The sequence below is a fragment of the Alligator mississippiensis genome, chromosome 1, assembly GCF_030867095.1.
Source record: "Alligator mississippiensis isolate rAllMis1 chromosome 1, rAllMis1, whole genome shotgun sequence".
NCBI classification, from domain to species: domain Eukaryota; kingdom Metazoa; phylum Chordata; order Crocodylia; family Alligatoridae; genus Alligator; species Alligator mississippiensis.
The window spans coordinates 402192551-402218671 of NC_081824.1; the positions used below are offsets into that span (position 1 = coordinate 402192551).

The 26121-nt window shown below is 42.0% G+C and overlaps 1 protein-coding gene across 3 annotated transcripts in view; it reads left to right on the forward strand.

Annotated features, from left to right (window-relative positions):
* The window catches only part of DIAPH3 (diaphanous related formin 3), a 487575-nt gene that overhangs the window by 282806 nt on the left and 178648 nt on the right, over nt 1-26121 (forward strand). For all 3 annotated transcript variants that reach the window (XM_059723010.1, XM_019500535.2, XM_014608394.3), the window contains 2 exons: nt 3231-3355; nt 21639-21803. In XM_059723010.1, the coding sequence (XP_059578993.1) occupies nt 3231-3355; nt 21639-21803 (290 nt within the window). The remainder of the gene's footprint in view (nt 1-3230; nt 3356-21638; nt 21804-26121) is intronic.

Below are 26121 nucleotides of genomic sequence, written 5' to 3' on the forward strand. Positions count from 1 at the left end.
AAACCATCTGCACCAGGTGTCTGTCTAACCTGCTTATCCATCTTCCAAGGATGGAGATTCCACAATTTCTCTAGGTAGCCTGTGCCAATGCTTGGCCATCTGCATAGTCAAATCGTTCTAACTTCCAACGTAAATTTCCTCTGTTGCATCTTGAGCATGTTGCTCCTGTTCCTGTCCCCTACAGCCACAGAGAAAAGCCCATCTCCTTCCTCTCTGCAATCACCTTTCAAGTATTTGCAGACTGTTATCAAATCTCCTTTCAATCTTCTCTTCTCCAGACTAAATAACTATATCTATATCTCTTGTACCTGAGTAGAAATGAGGGGAGGTGATTAGGCAAACTATGAGATCTCAATAATATGCAAGGCTTTGAAACAAATTTTGAAAGAATAATAAAAATATAGAGGTTATTGGAAAAAAAAAATACATCATGGGTATATGAAAGGTAGATCATGTCAGACTGACCTGATGTCTTTCTGCAAAAAGGTACTGTAGTACGGTCATTCCAATACATATATGGACTTCAAAGCATTTGAATAGCTGTCACATGGGGAATTATTAGTTAAGAGAGAGAAAACGAAGATTGTTGTATGAATTGTTAGATGGGTAAGGATTTGGGTAAAAAGGGAGACTACAATAAGTAGTAGTAAAAGGAGAAGTATCAGGCTGGAAAGAAGTTACTAGAGAAGTTACTCAAGGTTCTGTCTTGGGACCTGCATTGTTTAATATTTTATTAATGGACTTAGCTAAGAATAAATAGCGTACACATGAAATTTGTTGTTGAGGTCAGAAAGTTGGGAGACATTAGCAACACAGAGGAGCATTAGGAAGAACTGGATAATGACCATTACAGGGAAAACTGATTTAATGACCCTGAGGAGTCAGTTATAGAAATAAAAGGAAAAAAGGCAATTTCCAAGATTAGGCACCTAGTGACTCAGAACAAGAATTGCTGCTATTAATTAGGATCTTAACAGTGACATCTTTTCTGGAATACTCTGTACAGTTCTGGTTATCTATATTCCAGAAAAATTAATTCCTATTCAAGCACCTGTGGTAGAGGGATATTTGAATGATCAAATGAATGGAGAACCTATTGTACATGAGATAACCAGTGTTGTTTATTTAATCTACCAACATGAAGGCTCAAAGGGGATATAAATATTGTTTTTTAAATATATAGGAAGGTTAAACACCAGGAGGAAGAGATCAAGCTATTTAAGCCAAAAGGCAGTGTAGGTAGAAAAACAAATGGAACACTGGGCTTGGATGATTCAACATTTAATATTTATTTTAATGAATTTATTTTAATGAATTTAATGAATTTTATTTTAATGCCCTATCACTTACCTTCCTGGTGACTCTCAGCAGTTTCCTGAAGATTTATATCTAATTCCTGGAGACTCCAGGGCAATCCCGGCAGGGTTAGCAACTCTAACTCCAGCTGGAGCCCCACTCTGGCCCAGACTGGCAGAGCGTATGCTGTCTCTGGCCCCAGTTTGGACACCCAGCAGGTGGGCCATAGCTGCCACTGCTATAACAGCTGCTTTGTGCCTGGGCAGGAGCCAGAGGCAGCACTTGCCCTGTACTCCTTGCCCCGAACCAAGGTGGTATGCTAACTAGAACTGCAAGGAGAAAGCAAGTGGTGGCAGGAGTGTGAGAGGGGCAGCATGGGGGGCAGGCAGTAGAGAAGAAGTACAATGCAGGGGGAAGCAAGAATTGGGATGCAGGCATGGGGAAGGTAGGTAGGTGGGCAGGGGTCTCTGAGGAGGTCAGGCAGGAGGAAGGTAGTAGGGGGGTGCAGGCACTGTGGGGACATGGGCAGGTATGGAGCAGGCAGCAGGATGGGCAAGTGGTGTGGAGCAGTGGTTCTCAACCTTTGGTACCTTACGTAACCCCCTGCTGATCGATGCGGCAAAAGCAAAACCGGAAGTCCCACTGTGGCACTTCCGGTTTCACTGTCGCGAGCCAAGTCCCACTCTTTCCACCACAGCCCGGGGCAAAGCAGCCTGCACGGGGCCTTCCTCCCTATTCCCTGGCACACTGACTCTGGAGAGTGAAAGCCCCAGTGCACCAGGGAGAGGCGGTGAGAGGTGGTGGCTGAAACTTCTGGCCCGAGCAGGCAAAGACCAAAACGCAGCACCAGCATACCCCCTTCCCATGTCTCATGTACCCCGCAGAGGTATGCATACCATGGATTGAGAAACACTGGTGTGGAGAATAGGAGTCAAGGGGCAGGCCGCTTGACTCCCCTTGCTGCTGCTTGCACTGCTGCAGTGATAGGGTGGGGTTGAATTTATGACCTTCCAAAAAATGGATATTGGACATGAAGTTTTTTAATTATTTTTTTTTCCATATCTAGAATCGAATTGTCAGGGTGCTGTCTTAAATTATTGGGGGGTTGTCATGGATTTTGGTAAATGTGGTATTATAGTGGCATGCTTAATTATTTTTTTCAAAATATACATTAAAGAGTAAACATTTAAAAATCACATAAGGCTGTGAAAAGCAATTCTGTTCTTTTTTGATGAAGTAACATTTTGGATGTTCTTGATCCTTGTATTCCCATTAATTTCCAACATTCCTGTGGACTAGAAAGGCACATTACCTCAGAGTAACTGTTATGTACAGTTTTTAGTTTCCAAAACTGAATTAAGAGGAAAATATGTGAAAGGGCTTTGTTGTCTTTTAAATTTTAAGCAAATTCCCTTACAACTGTTTAATCTTGTATTTTTTTTATATATTGGGGTTCCTGTTTTTCTTTTTTTCCATGCAAATATTAATATTTTCTACTTTAGGAGAATGTAGTTATGGTGAGTATGTTGACTGCTGGGAAATAACTAATACTTTCTGACTGCAAGGGTTAATCACAAGTAAAGATTTGTGTACTTGCAGCACAGATTAATTAGAAATAAACTTTGTTTTTAGCGCAAAACCCTAAGTGTCATTTAGGGAATAGGATTTTGTGCTGTACAGTTGTGGTAAAAAAACTGATAATTATTTAAATTTGATGTAACTAATCAGACTGAGGGAATTATACAACTGAGAAAAAAACATTAACCAATGGCTAATATCCTTGCACTCTGCTTTACTTTTACAGTTCTGTTTCAAAATTAGACGTTGCAGTATGTTGGTGTGAGTCTTACTATACTAGGTCTTTTCAAAAAATGCATCTCTTACTGTTTGTTTGTTTTTTAATATCTTATTAGAATAAATATGTGGTATTTTAGTCTCAGCAGAAAACCTGGAGAAAAGCCTGAAACAGATGGGAAAGCAGCTTCAGCAGCTTGAGACAGAATTGGAGACTTTTCCTCCTCCTGAAGATGAGCATGACAAGTTTGTGACGAAGATGTCTATATCCTTTTGAGTTTAGATAACTGGTTAGTGGTTTGTCTAATGTTGACTCAGATCTTTAAATCTATGGCTGCTTGCGGATGTGGGTCTCAGGGTGGGGGGGAATGATGCTTTACTTTAAACTTGGTACTCTCCTGTGCTAAGTCCTGTGCATGCCCAGAAGAGGCAGCACATTATTTGCACCTGGTTTTCCCAAAGTCTGTAGAGATCAGGCGCTTTTGTCCAGTAGCTGATCGAATCAGCTTTAGCTAAAAGTACCAAAAAGCCCTGCTAAAGCACCTTAAGTATACAGATGCTGTGGAGCTGGGTTGAAGTAATGCACTGCTGCTTCCAGTAGAGCATATTTTTTTTTTTTTTACCCCATCCCCTCCCGCCCCCCACATCTATCACCACCCTATTTGCTTCTGCGGCCTTCATTGTCCTGCTGTCTTTATAGTTGAAAACCTAGTTTTCTGTTTCCTCAAAGACTAATTGCAAGATCCAAATGAGGGTTTAAATTGGTTCTGATGTTCAGCCCAAGTCACAAAAAGTGATCCAGATAGACCTTACTCCAGCAGCTGAAAACTCACCTGTATTCCCACACTGAATGTAGTCCCACCTTCATACAGGCTTGTAGAAGTCCCTAGATTTTAGCGATTGTACGTGCTTAGCACCAATCCAGATCAGCTAGGTAGGCACCTAACTCCCACGTAAGGTCTGTTGCAATCCTAATTGATGCTAGATGAGATGCCTAAATCTGTCCAAGTCCCCAGATCCCTTAGGCAACTGCAAAGCACATCCACCGCCTGTTTAACCCTGAAAGCATGCACACATTTCAGTGTGAAGGAAAGAGTGAAAAATTGTAGTGATGCTTGCTTTTTGCACAGTAGCTAAGTAGGTTAACCCAAGAAATTGTCCTGCTTATAGGCTCTTGGCCCAAGGGCATTCAAATGCACATTTCCAGCAAGGTGATCTAACCACCAGACTACTGAATAGACTAAGTTGCAGCTGCAACATGACCACTGGCCAGCCAAGAGGGCAAGAGTCCTACAGACCCAAGGACAGCAAGCAAGACATCCCATGATTAGCTCACCAATGAGAGAAATCCTTTGAGAGAGACGGGGACTGGGTTCTAGTCCCTGCAGCCAAAGTAGCTTCTGCTTTTTTTTTTTTTTTTTTTTACTATGAGTAGCTAATACAAAATGCATAAGTAATGTTGGGTGCATAGAGCAGAATCGCCCAGACTTACACATGTTGAATGTGTCAAGATTTTGGTGATCTGCATGTTATCCTCTCATTCATGAAGATTTCACCACTATTACAAGATTGAGATTTCTTAAAGTATTGGCACGTACAAATAATTTTTCAAAGTGCCTGGATTCCTGCTGTGGTGTTTCACGTTTGTGTACAATAGAAAGTATATGGCAAAAGAAGCAAGCAGAATGTAAGCCGGGGTGGGCAAAATGCAGCCCACCAGGCCATTTTATCTGGCCTGTGGGGCCCCTAAAAATGTAGAAAATTAATATTTTTCTGCCCTTGGCTGCCTGTCACGCGGCCCTCAATGGCTTGCCAAAACTCAGTAAATGGCTCTCTGCCCGAAATAATTGCCCACCCCGATGTAAGCAATCATGGAGTAAAGGACTAGAGGAAGGATATTGACTTGGGAAAAATCTCTCTCTTAATTTGTCCTAGTAAGTTTGAAACAGAATTTTCTCTCTGTCTATATATGTTTGCACATTTCCAATCATTATGGTAATCAAGCTCTTGTAATTATACGCGCACATGATGTGATAGAATAATAATGTTGCAATTTCTGTGAATTAGTTACATTATTTCTATAAAGGTTTTGTTTCAACTGATATAATTACTTGTGATATATTTCTGTTGTATTAAGAAAACATTATGGCATTTAATAGATGAAAAACATCATCCTAGAGGCCACTAATAGCTTAGATTCCAACATAAGTTTTATGTATGTGAAAAACTATTATAAAACAGTATATTATAGGTATAGCATACTAGCTTCTACTAATAAGTTACATGTATTATGATCTATTCTTCTCAATTGTTGTCATTAGAAAAATATTGTGGGTACAGGTCACATCATGAAAATATATTTTTCAATTATTTCACCATATTACAATACTTAAATACAACATTTTAACTTTTGTTTTGATCAGTAAATATTGTTAACTACAGTTATTAGCCTCACCTATTACCTCTCCCTGTAGGCAGGCAGCAATTTAGAGAACAGTAGACTTGCATATGGTTTCTGCTAATGCCTGTGAGCACACTAATTAAAGAAGCTCACTTTCAAGAAAACAGGAGCTACAATAAATTACTAAGCAAAGGAGGTTTGATGTAAAGGTTAGATTATCCCACACAGCATGATGAAATCTGGACCTGCCTTCACTTTTATTTCGTGACAGGGTAAGCTGAATAATGCTGATGTGTTGAAAGGCATGCAGCTCATAAAAAGAAGCCAGCAGGAAATCTGAAACAGGAAGGATAGTGCTTTGTTGGAAACAATTTTTCATCCTGAGTACAATTATGGTCCATGAACAAGCCAGATATTATATCCTGTCGCTAAATATCACAACCTAGAGGCCTCTAATTAACTAATTAGCATTTTTTGTTTCTTTAGCAAGTCAGATACATGCGTAGTTGGTACACTTTATTTTTGACAAAATCTTTAATTATGAATATTCCTGTATACCGGATTGTTCTAGTTTGGTGCTCATCTCACTTATATATGGTAGTTTAAAAGTAATTACATTAATTTATTGCAATGCTTTTATTTGCTTTAATTAGGAATGTCATAGTTGTCAGACCTACAATATTGAATGTATTAATGCAGATGCAGGAAGTAAAGTAGAGTGATCAAGCTTTATTTGTGCATTCAAAATAAATATATGATAGGTTTGTAAAGAGTATTTTAAACAAATTCTTGGAATACTACCACATTTTGAGTAACTGTTTTCCTCATCTTATATTTTTGGAAAGTTACTAGGCAAATTATGAGTTTATATTTTGGAGGTATACTTCAACTATTTAATTAATGGAAAATAATATTTAAAATGTGGTACAATTTTGTTGCATTATTTAATCATTCCAGCATGCTTGGTTTGCTTTATAAAATGCTTGATTAATTTAATGTGTGAGCTATGTTTAATGTCTGATGTTTTTATGGGTATTCATAGGTAGGGTGACCATATAGGACAGCGTGAAATCCAGCACGCTGCTCCCTCCACCTCCAGCCTCTCAATTTAGCAATGCTGCTGCAGGCAGGGGTGAGGAGTGTAGTATTACTATTCAGGGACAGCTCTGGTATTACTATTCAGGCAGCTAAGGGAGACTGGCCCATTAATGACCTGTTGTTCTTTACTTCACAGGTGTTAATCATCTAACATATCTAATCAAGCTAACCTATTTTAGGGCAATTTAGCTGTCTGCTACGGCTTTCTATTTCACAGCTTGAGCCACTCCACTTACCTGCTCTGCACCTGGGATGCGCGTTTTAATATTCGCTGGCCTCTGAAATCCGGGACTGTCCCAGGCAATCTGAGCCATATGGTCACCCTGTTCATAGGTAAATTTGGGGGCTAGCTTAGGGCTGAAATACAGGGACATGTATAAAAGTAAGAACATGGGTAAATCTATGATTTCTTGGTATAAGAATATGTTATTGTGAAAGGTATGGATCCCAGGGGCAGCCATGATGCCCCTTGGTGGCCACACAGCTCTTTCCCCAGCTCTATCTCTAGTAGGCCTTCATCTTCTTACTCACTCACCATGCCTTTGACGTTATTATTTGAAAAGGATGGAGGCTGCCTGAGGGACCTAGAACGAGCCTGCTGTTGTTCCTGAGTCAGGCTTTGGCCATCTTGGCCTCTGCCCTTTTGCTCTTGCTGAGCCCTCTAGCTCTGGTCCACTGCCTGAACTGAACTTAGGGGTTCCTAGCTTTTGGTCTTGCCCTGTCAGACTCTGGCTTAGCCCGTTGTGGTCTTCTGAGCATCCCTGGATTCTGTCTGTCTGAGCCCCAGGCCTATCTATTCCAAGTACTTTCTCTATGTTCTCTCTGCTGAGCTGGGCTCAACGTTCTGAGCATCCCTGAGCTTTCCCTCTCTCTAGCTCTTTGTATCTGGGGCCCACACCTGGCCGCTGCCCCTTCTTGGGGTATATGAGATCGCCCCCTCTTAGGTACTCTGGGACCTCCAAACCACCCCTCAGTCCCTCCAAGACAAGTTCCTTCAAGCACCAGACCCTCCCTAGGCCTTAATCAACTGCTAGACCTCAGCTTCCCTAGCTGTCTCAGGACCTAGCACATTCACTTTGCTTCCCAGTTACAAGCACCTCTGGAGAGCTCTTCCCTGCTCAGCCTCCATGGCCAGACTGCCTGCCCTGGCTCTGGCCCAGTCTTATCTCTCTCTAGGGCGCTGCCTGCTTCCAGTCAGGTGACACCCCTGGGTTGCTTGCAGATGTGTGCTAATTAATCTTTTTAACTAGTTTCTATGGCAACCCAGTCCCAGATGCACCCTGCCTGTTCTGGGTTGCTTCTCCAAGTGACAGTGCGCCAGGCTTTGTCACCCCCCTTGCTCCTATCTCACCTTTGGGGGGGGGGTGTTAGAGCACCTGTAGCTCTTATTGGGTTCCCATACCAACAATGTCAGCCTTGGTTCTCATCTTGCAGACCCTGAAGCCACCACTTGGTGGGTTCTTTCATGATCTGAGCTGTGATCTTGCTCCTGCTTAAAGTGGGAGTCCTTTCTGTGACCAGTGGCCATAGTTCTCTAGATTTCTGGGGTAGTTCATGAAGTTTTTATCGTCACAGACCCCCTTTTCAGGTCTAAGGGGTTTCCTTAAAGCTCCCACTGAATTGGAGCCTTGAGTGCCTCTCTAGCATAGTCCCCATCTTTAAATTCTACTTTCCCACATCTCTTGGGTCGTCCATTAGCCCCTTTGTACAACTGCACTGAAGTAACCCCTTTAACTCTGTCCATAAACAGTTTTTAACAGTCCACCACTCAACATAATTTGGGAGGTAACACACAATTATATTCTTCTTTCTCACAGCCCTTTTTCTAGAGTTCTGCTTCTGTCCATCAGAATGGTGAGCATTTGCTCTCCTTGTTTCAGGTTGAGCCTGCTTTGCCTTTAGGAATCCCTTCTTTATTTAGGGCTTCTTCCTCTTCTACCAACTTTATAACTACCTCTCTGGGCTCTTCAAGATTTGGCTGCTTTTTCTGGCCCTGCTTTCTTGTGCCATCTTCCCATCGTTGCTTTGTGGTCTCCTCCATGATGTCAGCTGAGCCTGGCTCTTCCTAGCAGTCAGTACACTGGGCATATCTTGTGTGGTTGCAGCTTTCCTAAACTGTAGGGCTGTGCGACGCTTCAGTTGCTGATTCAATTTGGTGGAGATTCAGCTGATTTGGCAGCCAAATCTCTGAATCCAAATCGAATCAGAAGACCCATTAATCTCTCTAAATCAAATCGGAAGCCTTCGATTCGATTTGGAGAGATGTCGTGATTTGGCCGTAGACACAGCTTTATATGTTTTTCCTATGTACCTCAAGGTACCAGGTGCGGCTTATGAACATTGAGATGGTGGGGTGGATGGAGCATCCACAGGATGCTTCTGGTCCACTTCTGGGTCCACTGCTGAGCATGCAGGGGACCCCCTGCCCCCGACTTGGCAACTGATGTCTCCTGAGTCTGGGTGGGTACCTGGGGTTCCCCCAAGGCCAATCACCGAGCTGGGGGGGTGCAGAGGGGTCCCCCGCACGCTACTTCCAGTCTGTTTCCAGGTCCACCACCAAGCGCACAGGGGACCCCTCTGCGCCCCCCCCAACTTGTGGGTCCACCACTGAGTGTGCAGGGGACCCCCCTGTGCTCCCGTGGGACGCTCCATCCACCCTGCCATCTAGCATTCGTAAGCTGTGCCTGGTACCTTGAGGTACATATAGAGCCATGCGTATGGCCGAATCGCTGATTCTCCAAATCAGAATTGAATCTTTAAATTTGGCCGAATCGAATCGGCATAGTCATCAAATCACTGTTCCCCGAAACGGGTCAAATCCGAATCGAATACTGCCCACTTCGCACACCCCTGCTAGCCTGCTCCCCCACATCTGCATTACTTAGATGAATAGTTCAGTATGGTCGCTCATGGTATGGGAAAAGAATAATGTACTTGTTTTAGCATGTGTTACAAATGTTAATATCCATTTTTTTAAGCATTGTTATGCATAGATATATGTAAAAGAACTAAGTAAGGAAAGGGAAAGAATGCCAGTTTGGAAACTACTGTAAAATTCATCAGAGAACTACTTGGACAAATTTGCCAAACAATTTAGGAAGCATAGGCTTTGCATGTATTCCTTGTACAATGCTTCTACACAGTTATGAAGCATTCTGTGTAGTTCAGTGTAGTTGCAGACATCTAATGAGTACATGGTTAGATTCAATATTAATCATAGCTGCTTACCTTAGAGTTTAATATGGTTCCTTATCCTTACTTGGATCTGAAGAATTTAAACCCATTCCTGGTCTAAATATGGAAAATACCAAAGCCATATTTTTAATAAACCGATGACCCCCAAAATCCCCTGAAACCTTACTACAGCAGTACTTTAAGAGGTCATTCTGTTGTTAGATTACTATGTACTGTTCTCCTATTTTAAGTATAGGGAAAAAGCTTTCAAATAAGGAGAATCTAGGAAGATGGAAGAAACAGTGGTTATTATGCAACCATTTAATTTACTATTTCTCTGTTCAAGCAAGTAGTTATGTAGATTTGTGAGTGAATGACGTAAAACAAGTGAATGTAGAAACTTATGGCAAGTATTTAGTGTATAGCAAAGATTCACATTTTGTACATCTGGTATAAGATGATAACCATAGATCACTGTGTTTGTAATGATACTCTGTATTACGTTATTAGTAGCCTTTTATATATAACCCCTAATTTTATATTGTACTGTACAAAGACTTCAGTCCAGTAATTCATTCAGTGTCAAGAATTGCAAGATCAGGTCTATTAAGTTCTGACATTCTGCCCCTACCACCACTAGTCATCCCAGTTCTGCATCACGGACTTGTCCCACAAGTCAGTGCTAGTTAACTGAGCCCAGAAGAAGAAGACCTCAAGTGAAATCCCTCCAGAAAATGTTGAAACACAAGTAACTACTCACTATCTCCTTCCTCTTCTGATCTGGATTGCTGTGGCTGTACCCCAAATCATCCAGAAGCATTCAGCTACACTACTATTAATGCATGTGCATCAGCCTGTTCATATTAATGACTGTCAAGATCACAACACTTAGCAGTGTTCCCTCAATGCTTCCTGAGAGCAGTTTGAATTTGAGGATGACTGAGAGGACTCTTGGGTCTTACAAAAACGTAGGTGTTTAGCCTTGGATTGCAGCAGGTGAAAGTTAGGCACCAAAGTGCTTTCTAAGTGCTCTTTTAACATGCATCTAAGCATGTTCAGTTGTAAGTGCTCAGGGATCATTCCAATACAAAACTGAAGTATAATAGATTCCAATATAAAACTAAAGTATAATAAATTTTGGCACTTAGTGAGCTATGTAGCTGCTGGGGCAGGACAATTTTAAATCACTTTGAAATGTAGGTACCTACATCCCATTTAGGTGTCTAAGAAACCACTTTGAATTGTACCCTTAGCTATCTCAGGTCAAAGTTGTTCTAAGTGTTGCACACAATTGAATCCTATTCTCACATAGAAAATATTAAAAGCAAGGAAGAAGAGACATTTGGAATGGTATCTGTGATGAATAAAGTAGGGATTTGTGAGATTTTGTAGATCGTTAAATTGAATCCAATGGGAAGTTTGGAAATATCTTCATGTGAAACCTTTTAAAACTGCAATGGACAATTGAACATTTGTGAATATATTCCATTGGAGCAATTCCATATCAAGTTTATGATATAACTCCTTATTTTTTTTGTTAAATTGGTTATCGTGCTTGGCATTATTTAAAGAGAACAAGTTTGGTCCATTGAGCGTAAGACTTTTTGCATCATAATTTAAACTCCAGATCTATGGAACATACACTTACATACATACACTTTCTGCATTTTCATTTAGCAATGTGATTGTCATTTTTATAGTTCAACATAATAATAGGCTTAAGATTATTAAAAAGTGCATTAAAGAGTACCAACATTATATAAAGATCAATTTTCAGTAAATTAATAGAACACTTAGATTATCAGTAACTGCAGGTGTTACTGGTATTACCAGTGTCATTCACTTATAATGGAGACAGGTAAAGTCAACCAGCATACTTCAGCCTTTTTTATTACTAATTTATATTATTTCATATATTAATTTATTTCAGGCTGAGAGAATCTCATAATGATTTAAAAATATACATTGAAATATAATCTGTGTTGTAGCCGTGATAAGAGAGAATTTCTATTTACCATATGCAACATCATGATACACAGCACTGTTGCATATGCTGGTACATCTCATCAACCTGGAGTTTGAAGAGCCTGCCTCTGGGGGCAGTGGTTTCCACTACAAAGAGCTCTTGTTCTATACAGGAATGGTCAACTGGATTCATAAAAATCCTTCTTAACCAGAGTAGCAGTTTGTGCCCCAAAGCAAAAGAGTATTGTTTGTGCCCATTTTCTTTGACTCGGTTTCAGACAGTATCCAAACAGTAGTTCCTAGCTGTTTTACAAGTGATCTACACTTGTATTGGAGAGAACTTGTGTCAATAACACAATCATTCATGTGAAAGATGTTGCATAGATTTTTTTTTTTTTATTGTTGCCTAGACATTGCCACTCATTTCTCAGTGAGAAGTCTTAGAAAGTTGGTGGCAGATTTTCTTCAACAATATTTGACATCCTCCAGTTTACTTTCTGCCCAACTTCAACCTTAAGCATGGCAGGAAATACTGGGTGTCTTTACACATGCTCCTAGAGTGGTGCGCTGAATGCACAAGACATGGAAGCTGCTGGAGCGCACTAATTAACATGCTCCAGCAGACTTGATTAATTGAGTCTGCTCCACCACATTACAGTTCATTGGAGCAGCATCCCTGCATGTCAACAGACACCCAGTGCTACTACAAGTGGCCAGCTATGTCAGAGCAGTGGACAGACACAAGGGGCACAGATAGAAGTGACAATTTTCCCTGATCTGGCCCCAGAAAGCCGTTTATGACCTTGTCCAAACACAAGTACACAGTTGCAGACAGCTTAAAAAATGGCTGGTTAGTAGAGGTGCACCGATAGAGATTTTTGGGGTTGATACTGATAGCCAATATTTAAGGAGACATATTGGCCGATACCAATCCGATTTCTGATCCAGCTGCCTCCAGCTGGGAAGTCCAGTAATACCCCTTCCCTCCACCCTCCCCTTCCACCACACTGGACTTACCAGCTGAAGGCCACTCTCCACACTGCTGGCTGTGCTCCTCGCTGCCTGTGTGCTGCGCTGCGGGTGCACACAGCACTGGCATTTATCAGCCAGATTGTTGGCCCCGTTGGGTCGATATCCGATGCAACCAGTTTTCCTTATATTGGTACCGATCTGATATCGGATCAATGTATCGGTGCACCTCTACTGATTGGGTAAAAATCTGCCACCTTATTGTATGAGGTATCAGATGAAGACATTTTAAAACAGAGTATCTTCTGTAACTTGTCTGTGCTGCCTTCCAGCCTTGAATTGTTTTCAGAATGGAAGGGGGGGAAAGGGAGTGGAGGGAGTTCAGTCTGAAGGGTTTTCAACCCCTGCTGAAAGGGTGGGGAGGGGAGGCTCCAGTTCATCCACTCCACCCTCCAGAGCTGGCTGGGAAACCCCTAGAAGGAGCTCTCTCTGCTGTCTTTTCCCCTCCAATTCTGAAACAGGGGCAGGCTGGGAGAGAGGAGGGGCTGTTGCTAGGGTAAATTGGCTGCAGACTGGCAGCCAGCAGCTAGTTCCCCCACCCCCTAGAACCAACAGTGAATTCTTCTTGTTCCAGGAGATATTTGTAATTCAGGACAATTCCTGCAAAGCATTTGGAGTTACAGCGAGGAGCTGCACTTCTGTCTGCACATCAGATTTCCTCTTTTAATTCTGCTTCATCTTTATGCCTTTGTCATCACTGAGTCTGGGGTATTACTTATGTTATGGCAGTGTCTTGTGTGAGTAGAAAGCTTTGGCTTGAGAAGTAACCATGCTTATCGGAAAGATTCCAAGGGATGGTTTTCGGTAATAGTTCTTCCTCTGAGAGCTCTCAGTTGTGGAGTCCTTCATGGCTCAGCCTTTTCTTTCTGAGCATCTTTGAGGTCCTGGAGAGATCATGAAATATGAGCAACAGTGGTTGCTGGCATTAGTGTTAGGAATCAATCATTGCTAAGCATTGCTATTAAACATTCCAGTTGGCTGCTAAATATTGGGATGTGTATGAAAGGTTGGCTGAAGATAAGTCCAGATGAGACCATTTGTTAGAGAGAAGTCCTTTGAGAACCTGGAGAAATCCACAATAATTCTGTAAATTTGAGGAAATATGTTATAATGATGACCAAAGAAACCCTAGCGGTAAATGTAAAAAATAAGCCACTAGTAACACTCCCCCCCCCACCACATGCTACCCACAACCTTCTCCTGACCTTTCCTTTTCCCCCATTGAAATCAACAAATCCATTAAAAAACACCAGGAATCTGATACTACTCTTTGCGGGGGCAGGGGAGGGAGGGTGCTTTAAATTATTAGGGTTGCTTGTACATGCCATAGGGGTTTAATTCAGTTTAGTTCTTCCTAAATTGAAATGGTGGGTGTTTGAAAACACCACTTCAATTTAGGGAGAATTAAACCAAACTAAACCCCCATGGCATATATATAAGGGTGGGGCCCAATCCTTACCTGTGTCTCCAGTGACAGGAGGGAGGGTGAGCTGCCGGTGGGCTGAGTGGTCCCTGAACTGCAGGGGGGGCCAGTGCTTCCATCTGTGCTGGCGCCCCCAGGCGTCACCTGCCTACTGGCACCTGGTCCTGGGGGGGGGGTGCCGCAGCCAGGGAGGTAAGCACTGCCCCTCCCCCACCCCTGCAGCTGCAGAGGGAAGCACTGGGCCCCCCGCAGTTCAGGCAGCCAGGAAGGCTCTGTGAAGGGGGGGAAAAAAAAGATCAGGTTTGCCGCTTTTTGGGGGTCCCCCCCACCTTCAGTGGAGCCTACCTGCATAGGCTGCTGCTGGGCTGCCAGCATGGGCTTTCTGCACAGCCCTTGAACTGCACAGGGACTGGTGCTTCCCTCCGCGGCTGTTGCACTTGGTTAGGTTGCAAACGAAAACGCCTTGGAGATGTTTTATTTTGCTGTGTACCAAAGTCGTTTAAAGCACAGTGTGCCACTGACAGCATAAACAGAAATGCCATTAAAGCGCAATACACTGCCGACAGTGTAAACAGCAGTGCCATTAAAACTGTGCAAAAGGGCTTTTATGCCGCTTTAAAGGCCAATTTTGTAACGTGTACAAAGGCCCAAACATTTCTAAATGACTTGAATTAGATACTGAAGAAAGAACTCTCTTGAAATTCAGATAAAAAGGACTCAAAATAGCAGGGCAGGAACACTGATAGTAATTGCATCAGACTACTACAAAAAAAAATGAGCAAAGAGGGTTTTGAAGGGGGGGGGTTCTGAAATATTGAAAATAAAAATATTCTCAAACCTAGACCCGATTTCTCAAGTAAAAAGGAGGAATTTAATACCTTTAAAGCCAGCTTTCCAGGATGAAAACATCACATTTTCAATTTTATACTTAACAAATCTTTGATTTGCTCTCCAAGGCAAATTTTATCATTTGATAACAGACACTGTTCAGAACTGCAGGACTGTATGTTGAAGGGAAGGTGTTCAGATTTCTAATGCCAGTTTCCATTCAACTCCCTATTAGAGCTAAAAGTGAAAGGAGAAAATGTTACTCTTCTGTCAAATAAAAATAAAAAATCACTCACTTGTTTGGTTGCTTTGTGACTTTTATTTTACCTTTCAATGTTGTTTTAGTGTCAGGGACCTTCCTAGAAAAAAATCAGTTTTAAATAAGAATTCATTGTCATTAAGATGCAGATTTTTAAACATGAAAATTGTATGTGAAATATGAGTGGATGAATTGCATTCATCTAATCGAGACAGTAAAAAAAATAAATAAATAAAAAAGGCACGTATTGAGATACTTCCGTTTTTGAATATCATCGGCAGCAACACACATACGGGCTCTATTTTGTAAATTAGTTTCAAGGAAGTTTGGCCTGACTCTCAGAAGTCTCAGCTACTACCAAATGTAAAGAGCTTTTGATAGTTTTGAGAATAATTTGGTCAGTATGACCAATAATTTGATAAGGATAACTATCAGAATTAAATTAATTTGAGCCTGGTCCTCTCAGGTAAATAGCTCCTGTGAATTGTTTAGTGGGCTTACAAGAATACATTCACAACAGTCGCTACTATTCGTTTGGGTTTCTTGATATCCACAGAGTATCATCCTCTGGCATCTCCTTTTGTTGGCGTTCTGAGTCATTGCAATACTGAACCCCAGTGAGATCATTTATCTTCACCTAAAATGTTATCTCATCTAGTTTTATCTGGCAGCAGTCTTAGTCCAGCTGAAAACAAAACATTGTCCCAGTTCTTACCAATTCATGCTGGGCTTGATGCCTTTGAAATTTCCAATTAGAAAGGCAGCCGTATATCATAGCATATTAAAACGTGGTCCTGAACACACTCATGAAAGCTGCTTTTGAACCATTTAGTTCGGGCAAAAAGTGTGCATTTGTTTTTGTTTGGTTAGTTGTTTGTCTTGTTTTAGTTTAGTTTTTTACTTGAAGGGTTCCTTCCCTTGTGGCAGTAACTTCAGGTCACGTACAAGTCATGGTCTGGTGGCAAGAGCTACTTCATATACAGTTTTTTGTAAAGATAAAATGGTGCCATGGACTCATCTAAAATTTCTTCAGTAGAGAAACTACTATTGTAGATGTCTTTTTTTTTTTAAGCTTAATAGAATTAAGAGAGTTCTTCCAATATTATACTAACGGCTTATATACAACAAATGTGAATAATACTAGGCAATATCTTCAAAGTAACAGGATACCAAAGGGTGGGGGGATGTAACATTCTGCCTACATGAATCTCTTTGTTTTCCTTTACTGTTTCTTTTTTTCCCTTTCTTTTTCTTGCTACTGTGTTACAAGGTCTGTGCTTATATTTTACTTTTATAACTATTCTTTTGGCAGTTTTCCTTTATGCTAGAACAGGAATGTCAAATTTATGGCCCACAGGTGGGATCTGGCTTGGAGAGTTGTTCCTTCTGGCCCTCAGTGGGCTACTGCAAGTTAGGTGACTGTGAGGAGTGGGACTTCTGCAAAATTTGGGATACCTGGGCCCAGTGGACAGTGAGCAAGTCCTATTCAGATACAGCCATTGCTCTCTCTCTGTAGCTGTCATCCTCTTCCTACCACTACTGGATCTGCCGCAGTTGCTGCTGGCCCTGCAGATATGACCTGGGATCAGTCCTAAGGTACAGATTTTTGTATTAGTAAGAAAGGGATGATAGCATTTATGCCATAAATGTTGCAAAGACTTACAAAACTGAAAAAGATAATTGTTGTAATTGTAGTTATTTGTATGTTCAATACAGCATATCGGGGAAGACTAATGGCTCTATTTTCTGTTTAGATATCAGTTAGCTGTTAGTTACCTAGCATATTTTGTCTGCAGTATTTTCTTTAGTTATGGGAAAACTGAAAACTTAGCATTGTTATTTCTAACATTTGCATATGCCTAGCTGTAGCACAAAAATAATATAACCTATATATTTTCCAGCTTCTATTCCATTAAAATGAACACTTTGACTTTGTAAAGTATTTCTGTACCATACTTTCAAAGCAAATAGTATCATTTGAGCTTGGTGTTCGAGAAACTGTATCCTAAAAATATTTCTTGATTTGCTTTCATTCTTGTTCTACATTATTTTCACAATTTGCCAAGTTCTGTAATGTTTCTAAGTCTATCTTATGAACACTTTTTCTATTTTTCAACTCTATCTTAAATACATTTGTATTGCCTTTGAAAATTTCCATAGAAAGTATAGATACCTAATGCAGTAATTATTAAGACTGTATTGCTGCTGCTCCTGCTGCTACTGCCGTTGCTACAGTAACACTTATTTACTAGAGCTGTTACACTGACCTTTCTATCCTGGTGTTCTCATTGATTCTTGGTTCTGTTGTTCAGCAGTTGTTTCTGTTTTTGTTACATTCTTAGTATATACTTAGTAAGAACTATAACAAAATTTCTAGCAATGCTATGCAATACAAATTGGTTCATAGCATTGATGCTCAAATTACTTTTTTATGATGTTAGATTTTTATGTCTAAATACCATACGTCTCTTAGCCCAGTTAGCTAGTGGTTTAAATCTGGTTAAATAATTTAAATATTTTGTAGCATGAGGGAATTAAAGAAAAGTCCCTTGATGCAGTGGTTTGCTGTTGTAAATTGTGGGTTCCCTCTCTTCCCCCCCCCCCCCCAATAAAGAAATTGTATTGGTCAGGGAACCTAGCCCTCCCAACGTTTTCCCTAAAACTCTTCCGGTCTTAAGTGAGATATAAAAGAAACTACCCTCTGGTAGACTGAAGAAAAGATAATGCTTTTGTGATTTTGGTATGAGGACCCCCCATATCAGAATTCAGCAGCAGTATACTACTTCTCAAAAGAAGCTCTGTAATGGTTATAATACTTGTTAGTGCCAGGTGACTATCATGATCACATTAAATTGCTGTTGTTGGAACTAAACAGCTTTAGAGCATGCTTTGACAGAGACCTATGATAGAAATTTTCAGGTTTAAAATGTCAGTAAATAAACACTTAGATACTAGAGGTGCCCTGATGCATTGGTCTGTATTGTAGCCTCACAGATAAAAGAAAAATCGACATTATCGGCAATCAGCTTTTTTTGGCTGATGTGGTTGATAATGTTGCCCATAAATGCCGCGTGCATGCGCGCAGCCGCAGCATGCACATAGCCAGCCTGACAGCTTGGAGAGTACCATCCAGCTGGTAAGTCTGTTGGGGAGGGAAAAGGTCGCTGGGAGGGGGGGGGGGGAGGGACAGATTGAGGACCTTGCGGTGAGGGAGGGAGTAGGGCTAGGGCAGATGCTGCCCAACTGGGGTAGGGTATGGGACAGAGCCACAAGAGGCTCATCTGGGAGGTATGAGGGGGAGGGCAGATCCTGCCACTGCGCACCTGTGGGGGAGCCATGGGGGGGCATGTGCCACCCGGATCTGTGCGTGGGGCTAGGGCATGCTGGGGCTGGGGGTGGAGCTGGGGTCTTCCTGGTGGGAGGCTGAGCTGGGGCTGTGCTTGGCGGTGGCACTGTGAGGGAGGGACACAGGACAGCTGCAGCGAATTTTGGGGTGGCTGTAGCCCACCCTATAGCCCCTCCCACCCCAGGGCTGCTGCTGCCCTCTTTTAGTGCAGCCCCAGCCCCACCTGCCACTGGGAAGAGCTCGGAACCAGCCCCATCCCACAGTGGCAGCCTGCCCTCACCCCATGCACAGTGGCAGCCCACCCTCATTCCGTGCACAGATCTGGGGGTGCACACTTCCCCATGGCTCACCCGGGGGGATGTAGTGGTAGGCTCCACCCCCTCTCCTTGCGCCCCCTGGTCGAGGCTCTCATGGCTCCATCCCATGCCCCACCCTGCCCTGGCTGGGCAGTGCACCCCAGCCCCTCTCCCTCCTTCACTGCAGAGTCCTTGGTCTGCCCCCTCCCATGCATCTCCCCCTCCCTCTCCCCCCCCAACAGACTTAACAGCTGGACACTGTTCTTCAAGCTGCTGGGATGCATATTGACAATCAGATGGGTATCAGCTGATATGGCTCATTAATAATCAGCCATCGATATCAGCCCAAGTAATTTTTTTATTGGTGCACCCATATTAGATACAAAGTTCATTAGTTGGTGGGAAGGATTTATTGTTACTTTTCTTGAAAAGGAGGGGCAAATCCATGAATGTAAAGTTTAATATGCCTGTGACATGTAGGGGCCCTAATAAAAGTCAGAGCCCATTGTGCTCTGTAGTCTAAAAACACATAGTAAGAGACAGTCCTTAAACCAAAGAGCTTGCAGGCTCCTTCAAAGATTTACCTAGACACTTAAGTAGCAGCACTGTGAATAGTCTTAATTGTTTTAATGGATTTAAGTGTTGTATGTGCAAGTTTCTGTAGAGTTGTTCCTAATCAAACTATGGTTAGAGGAATAACAAGGACCCAAGGCTATACTGAACGTCTCTAGAAAAGTTAGGAAAAGAAACCAGGTCTCATGATATCAAGTCCAGTGTTAGTCCAGGCTGCCTTGAATAACCACATGCTTAAATTCAGTTTATTTAAGCTAAATTGAAGAAAGGGCCTTTGTACACTCCACAAAATTGGCTTGTAAAGTGGCTTAAGTGCTCTTTTGCACTGCTTTAATGGTGCTGCTGTTTGCACGTTCGGCAGCATATTCTGCTTGAATGGTGTTGCTGTTTGCATGCTCAGCAGCATATTTGGCTTTAAATGACTTTGGTATGTAGCAAGATAAAACATCTCCAAGGTGTTTTAGTTTGCTACCTAACAAAGTGCAACAGTACACGGGGTGCTGGAAACGGACTTGCTTGGGGCTTGGCGAGAACTGCTGCGCAGCTCAGGGGCTGTAGGACCCGGTGGCAGCCTGTGCAGGCAGGCTCCACTGAAGACCAAAAAAAATTGCGGTGAACCTGATCTCTTTTTTTTTCCTCGGAGCCTGCCTGCCTGCCTGAGCTGTACAGGAGGCCAGTGCTTCCCTCCATAGCTGCAGTGGGGGTGGTGCTTCCCTCCATGGCTGCAGCATCCCCTGAGACCGCCCAGGCCGGGTGCCAGAAGGTGGGTGCTTCCTGGGGGCGACCCACACAGCTCATGGACTGCTTGGCCTGCTGGCAGCTTGCTCTCCCCTCCCCCCCCAACTGCTGAAGAGGTAGGTAAGGATTGGGCCCCCACTTTTGTGTACATGCTGCAAGGGTTTCATTCGGTTTAATTCTCCCTAAATTGAAGTGCTGTTTTTGAAAACTCACTGTTTCTATTTGGGGAGAACTAAACTGGATTAAACCAGCATGGCATGTACAAGCAGCCAGAGTGCTTGGTTAACCATACATTTAAGTATTTTACTATATCTGGCTCACATCTGTTAAAGTCAAAGGGGGGGACACACTTTCCTAAGAAGTACTTACATTCTTAGTACTAATGGTGAGAGCTGGCAAAAGAATAATATTCCTAGAACTAGTAGTTTGAAACTGATAGCAACTTTTAAAATATGGGAACACACATCTGTAAGACAGAAAATTATTTATGCAGCAGATTTGAATTACACCTTCAATTCTCTCATTTCACTGATAGAGGTAACATAACAGCTCTTTTCCCCATGAGCCTATTAACACTAATACTTAAGTGTGTGCTTCTCTGATTATAGGATGCTTATAATTTAACTTTGTTAAAATTTTGCTTTTCGCAGTAGCATATTTTATAAATTATTATTCTAACAGTAAAAAATGATGATCAAGTGATTTATATGTGAATTGTAAATTAGTTTTTATAATGACTGAAGTTTTAAACCTGTATGCCTAAATCCATACTTCACCTCCAATAGACTTGAATTTTTTCAAGTTTCTAAGCAGCCCCCCAGTTCATTAATCTCCTTGTATATGCCATTTTATGTAACAATGGGAATGGGAAACATACTGTATTCACCTGAAACTAAGCCTGCTTTAAATTTTAGATGATCCCCCAATAATTAGATTGTATACATGGAAAATTATAAACTTGTTATAATTATAGAATCTAATTATCGGAGGGTCATCTTCAATTTGTTGCCTCTACCACTGTTGTGGGGAAAGTAGAGCCCCACCTGTCCTCCCCCCTCCCCCTCACCTCTGCTACTTATCCCTGCGTGGTGGTTGCAGCTCCAACTCTGACCAGGGCCACAGAGCACATAATGGCCTGGCCAGACTGCAGCAGCAACTCCAGCCCCAGTCCTAGATTGTAAGAGACTTCATGTGGTCATCTAGTCCAGTCACCTGTTCAAGTCAGGATCATCCCTGACTCTTGTTTCATTATTTACTATTTCCAACATACTCATTAAACATGGCTAAGCATGTAGGACTTGTATTTTACTTGCTACAAATGATGACTTTATTGTGGGATATGATCTCAGATAATTTTTTAATGTTTATTTCCTTTATTGGCTTCTTTGAATATTATTTTAGCCTTAACAGTAATCTACAGCTTTGCAGTTCATGCAAGAGAGCATTACCAAAAGCTTTCCAGGATGTATGAGAACATGGAAAAGCTCTATCAGAATGTGATGGTTTACTATGCCATTGATTTGAAGAAGGTTTCTGTGGAAGAAGTTTTAACTGATTTGAACAACTTCAGGACCATGTTCATGGTACAGTATGTCTTCCATGCTAAAAATTGTTAAATGGTGTGTGCGCGCGGATGTGTGTGCTTGGATAGTCTAAAAAAATACTTTCAATACCTCAGGTTCTATTGTGTAAAGATAAGGATTTTTTCCTTTCTTTTCCTCCTTTTGAAAGCGCAAAGAATTTTAACTATAATTTTAAAATTAGCTCCTTATTTAATATATAACATGGCAAAAAAGAGATGAATTTGAAATGCTTTACCACTAAGGTAGAAGTGCTCTGGTCTGTTTATAGTACTTCTGTAATAAATTTGCTTTCTATAATGGGTTATTTTATATTTATAAGGTATAGTCTTCCCAGGTGGCAGAATAGTAAGGTTGACACAAAAAAACCCTACAGAGAAGTATATTATTTATTTATAATACATGAGGAATACTTAAAAGCTACAACCTAAATGTCTTGGAAACCATGACAGAGAAAAGAAACAGATACCTAAGGCAATGGACAAATGTAATTTTTAACTGGCTTAAGAGGAAAAAGGAGAAGGTACTATTCAGGAGCTTCACCTGGCAAGGCAAGTTAAGAGGTTCTATAAATATGATGGACATGAAAGAAAGACCAAGGAAGTTTTGGGTCCAGTATTAACTGGCCAGGGTGATCTCTAAACATAGAACATGGAGCTGCTCAGCACCTACTTTGCCTTGGTCTTCACAAAAAAAATTAGGCTGCAGCCAGACACTCAAAAGGGATTATCTGGTTAAGAAAGGAGACAAACTGAAGAAGAGAATAACAAAAGAAACCATCAGAAAACTTTAAATGGATCTCAATGAGTTCAGGTCAGTAGGGTCCAATGAACTTCATGCCAGGGTACTGAAGGAAATGGCAGAGAAGGTTTTGGAGCCCTTGACAATAGTATTTATAAAGTCATGATTGACTGGCATACCGGAGGACTGTAAAAAAGTAACCCAAATCCACATTTTTCTGTGAATAAAATGAAACACCACTAATATATATAACACCATTAAAATGAAACACCACTATATGTACTTGGATCATATAAAAATGTGGATTTTGGATTACTTTTTCAGATCTGAAAAATGTGGATTTTTTTTTATCAGGGAAAATCAGGATCTCTGCTAAAAAACCTTCAGGTATTTGAGGCCTGTTATCAAGTCCCCCATCAGTCTTCTCTTCTCTAGTCTAAATAACCTAGTTCTTTCAGACTTTCCTTATAAGTCATGCCTCCAAAACCCCTAATTATTTTTTGTTTCCTTGCTCAGGACTCTTCAAACTGTCCAGATCCTTTTTGAAGTGTGGAGCTCAAAAAACTGGACATGGCACTCTAGGTGAAGCCTCACCAGTGCTGAATAGAGAGGAAGAATCACTTCCCTTGATTTGTCACTCCTATTAATACTAGTCTGTGGGTACATCTACATGAGACGCGTAACCAAGTACTAAATGACTACGCAGTAGCATCCCAGTACAGTTGCTTGGTGACACTTACTGTGCAGTAACTTGTTACTACTGCACAGTAGTGTCACATTGCTGTTCATGCCTGGTGACATTATTGCACAGTAGGAATGAGCTACTGTGCAGTAAGCGTTTTGTCTAGACACGCCCAGTATACTCTTGGCCTTTTCTGCAACAAAAGCACACTATTGGCTCAGATATCCAGCTTATGGTCCACTGTAAATCCCAGGTTCTCTGCTATACCTCAGCCTAGCCTGTTGTTCCCCAGTCTGTATTTATGCATGCAATTTTTCTGTCCCAAGTGGAGGACTTTGCATGTGTCTTGTTGACTGTCATCTGATTGATTGCAGACTATCCAGCCTCTTCAGGTCATTCTGGATCTTAACCCTACCCTCCAGAGTGTCTTCAGTTATACCCAACTTGCTGTCATCCACAGATTTGCTAAGTGTGCACTCAATCCTATCATCCAAATCATTAATGAAGGTATTAAACTGTACTGAATACAGGACAGACCCGCAGAGAGCCCTGCTTGATACCCAATCCAAACTAGTCTTTGAGCCATTGATGTCTACTCACTCAGCACAATGATCCATTACTCTAGGCTGTTTGTCTCTTTCCCCATCTCTGCTGCCAGCTGCACTCATCTAGTAGCTGCCCTTATTTGTGAAAACCAAACCAAAAAAAGGCATTTAATACTTCAGCCTTAACTGCATCATATGTAACTAGATTACTTTCTGCATTTCATAAGGGACCTATTTGTTTCTGTGGTGTTCCTCTTACTTTTGACATACTTGTATTAACTTTCATGTCCCTTGCCAGCTGCATCTCAAAACATGCCTTGGCCTTCCTAATTTTCTCCCTGCATGCTCTTATATTCTTCCCTAGTACTATGACCAAGTTTTATATGATTTCTTTTAAAGTTTTAACTCTTTGAAGAGATCTCTGTCTAGCAAACAGGTTTCTGTTGCACTTCCTTTTTGTCTCATCAGGTTGCTTGCTCCTGCACCTTTAAGAGGGCCTCTTTAAAGTATAGTTAACTCTCCTGGTTTCCTTTCCCTCACAGATTTGCTTCCCAAGGAATTCTGGCCACCAGTTCCTGAGCTGGTTAACATCTGCTCTCCTGAAGTCCATTGTCTTGTTTTGCTGCTCTCCTTCCTTCCTCTTAGAATCTTGAACTGTATCACTTTGTGATTACTGTCACATAAGTTACATCCATTGACTTTCTTGACTAATTCCTCCCTGTTTGTGAGCAGTAAGTCAAGAAGAACTTCCTCCTTGTTAGTCTGTCTTATCTGAATAAAAGAGTTATGCCCAATGCTCTCCAGGAGTTTGCTGAATTGCTTGTTCCCTACTGCTTTTCTCTCCTAGCAGATGACCCAATAATTAAAGTTCCCCATGAGAACCAACTCCTACAATTTGGAAGCTTCTCTCAGTTTAGAGAAGGCCTCCTTCATTTTCTTCTCCAGGTTTTGGAGGTCTGTAGCAGATGACCACTTTGACACCCCCTTCCCCCCCCCCCCCCCACTGCTCTCCCCTCTGATCTTTAGGGGACAAGTCTGAGTTATTCAAAGAGGGGTTTTTTTGCCTCAGTGTTCCTGAACAGGGCTCAAGATAAGTCTCCTAATGGAGTCTTAGATGGGCATCAGAGGGTCACCAGCCCACCAATTGTCAATGCTGACTTGGTGCAGTCACTTGGAAGGACTGGATGTGTTCAAGTCAGCAGGCCCAGATGAGCTGCATCCGAGAGTACTGAAGGAATTGGCTGGTGTCATAGCAGGACCACTGGCATAGCTGTTTGAGCGCTCGTGGCACTCGGGTCAGGTCCCAGAGGACTGGAAAAGGGCCATTGTGGTCCCTATTTTCAAGAAGGGGAAGACAGAGAATCTGAGTGATTATAGGCCAGTCAGTCTCACCTTGGAAAGGTCTTTGAAAAGATTATGAAGGATCATATTTATGGGAGTCCAGTGGGAAAAACAATGCAGCATGGAAACCAGCATGGATTTGTAGCATATAGATTATGACTGACCAATCTGGTTTTGTTTTATGACAGGGTCACAAAATGCTTAGATGCAGGAGTAGATGTGGATGTTGTTTTCTTGGACTGTAGCAAGGCCTTCAATACGGTATCTCATCCCATTCTCATAAATAAATTAAGAGGCTATGACTTAGATGATTACATAGTCTGGTGGGTGGCAAATTGACTTAGCAGTCACACCCAGAGAGTGGTAGTAGATGGGTTGGTATCAACCTGGAAGGATGCGGGTAGTGGGGTCCCACAGTGTTTGGTCCTTGGACCTGTACTCTTCAATATCTTCTTCAGCGACTTGGATGTGGGTATGAAGTGCACTCTGTCCAAGTTTGCAGACGCTACTAAATTGTGGGTTGAAGTGTAGACTCCAGAGGGTAGGAAACGATTCCAGGCAGACCTGGGCAGGTTAGAAAAGTGGGCAGTACACAATAGGATGCAGTACAACAAAGACAAGTGCAGAATGCTGCATCTAGGGTGCAAAAATATCCAGGACACCTCCTGGCTAGGAAATGACAGTCTCAGCAGCACAGAAGCGGAAAGGGATCTCGGGGTCATAGTGGACTCCAAGATGATCATGAATCGTCAGTATGATGAAATCGTCAGCAAAGCTAACTGCACTGTATCATGCATCAGTTAGATGCGTGACAAATAGAACCAAGGAGGTGATGCTTCCCCTCTATGTGGCATTGTTCAGAATGCAGTTGGAGTACTGCGTCCAATTTTGGGCGCCGTACTTCAAGAAGGATGTTGATAGACTCGAGAGAGTCCAGAGTACGGTCACTTGTATGGTTAGGGGCTTACAGGACAAGCCCTATGAGGAGAGACTGAGGGACCTCAACGACTTG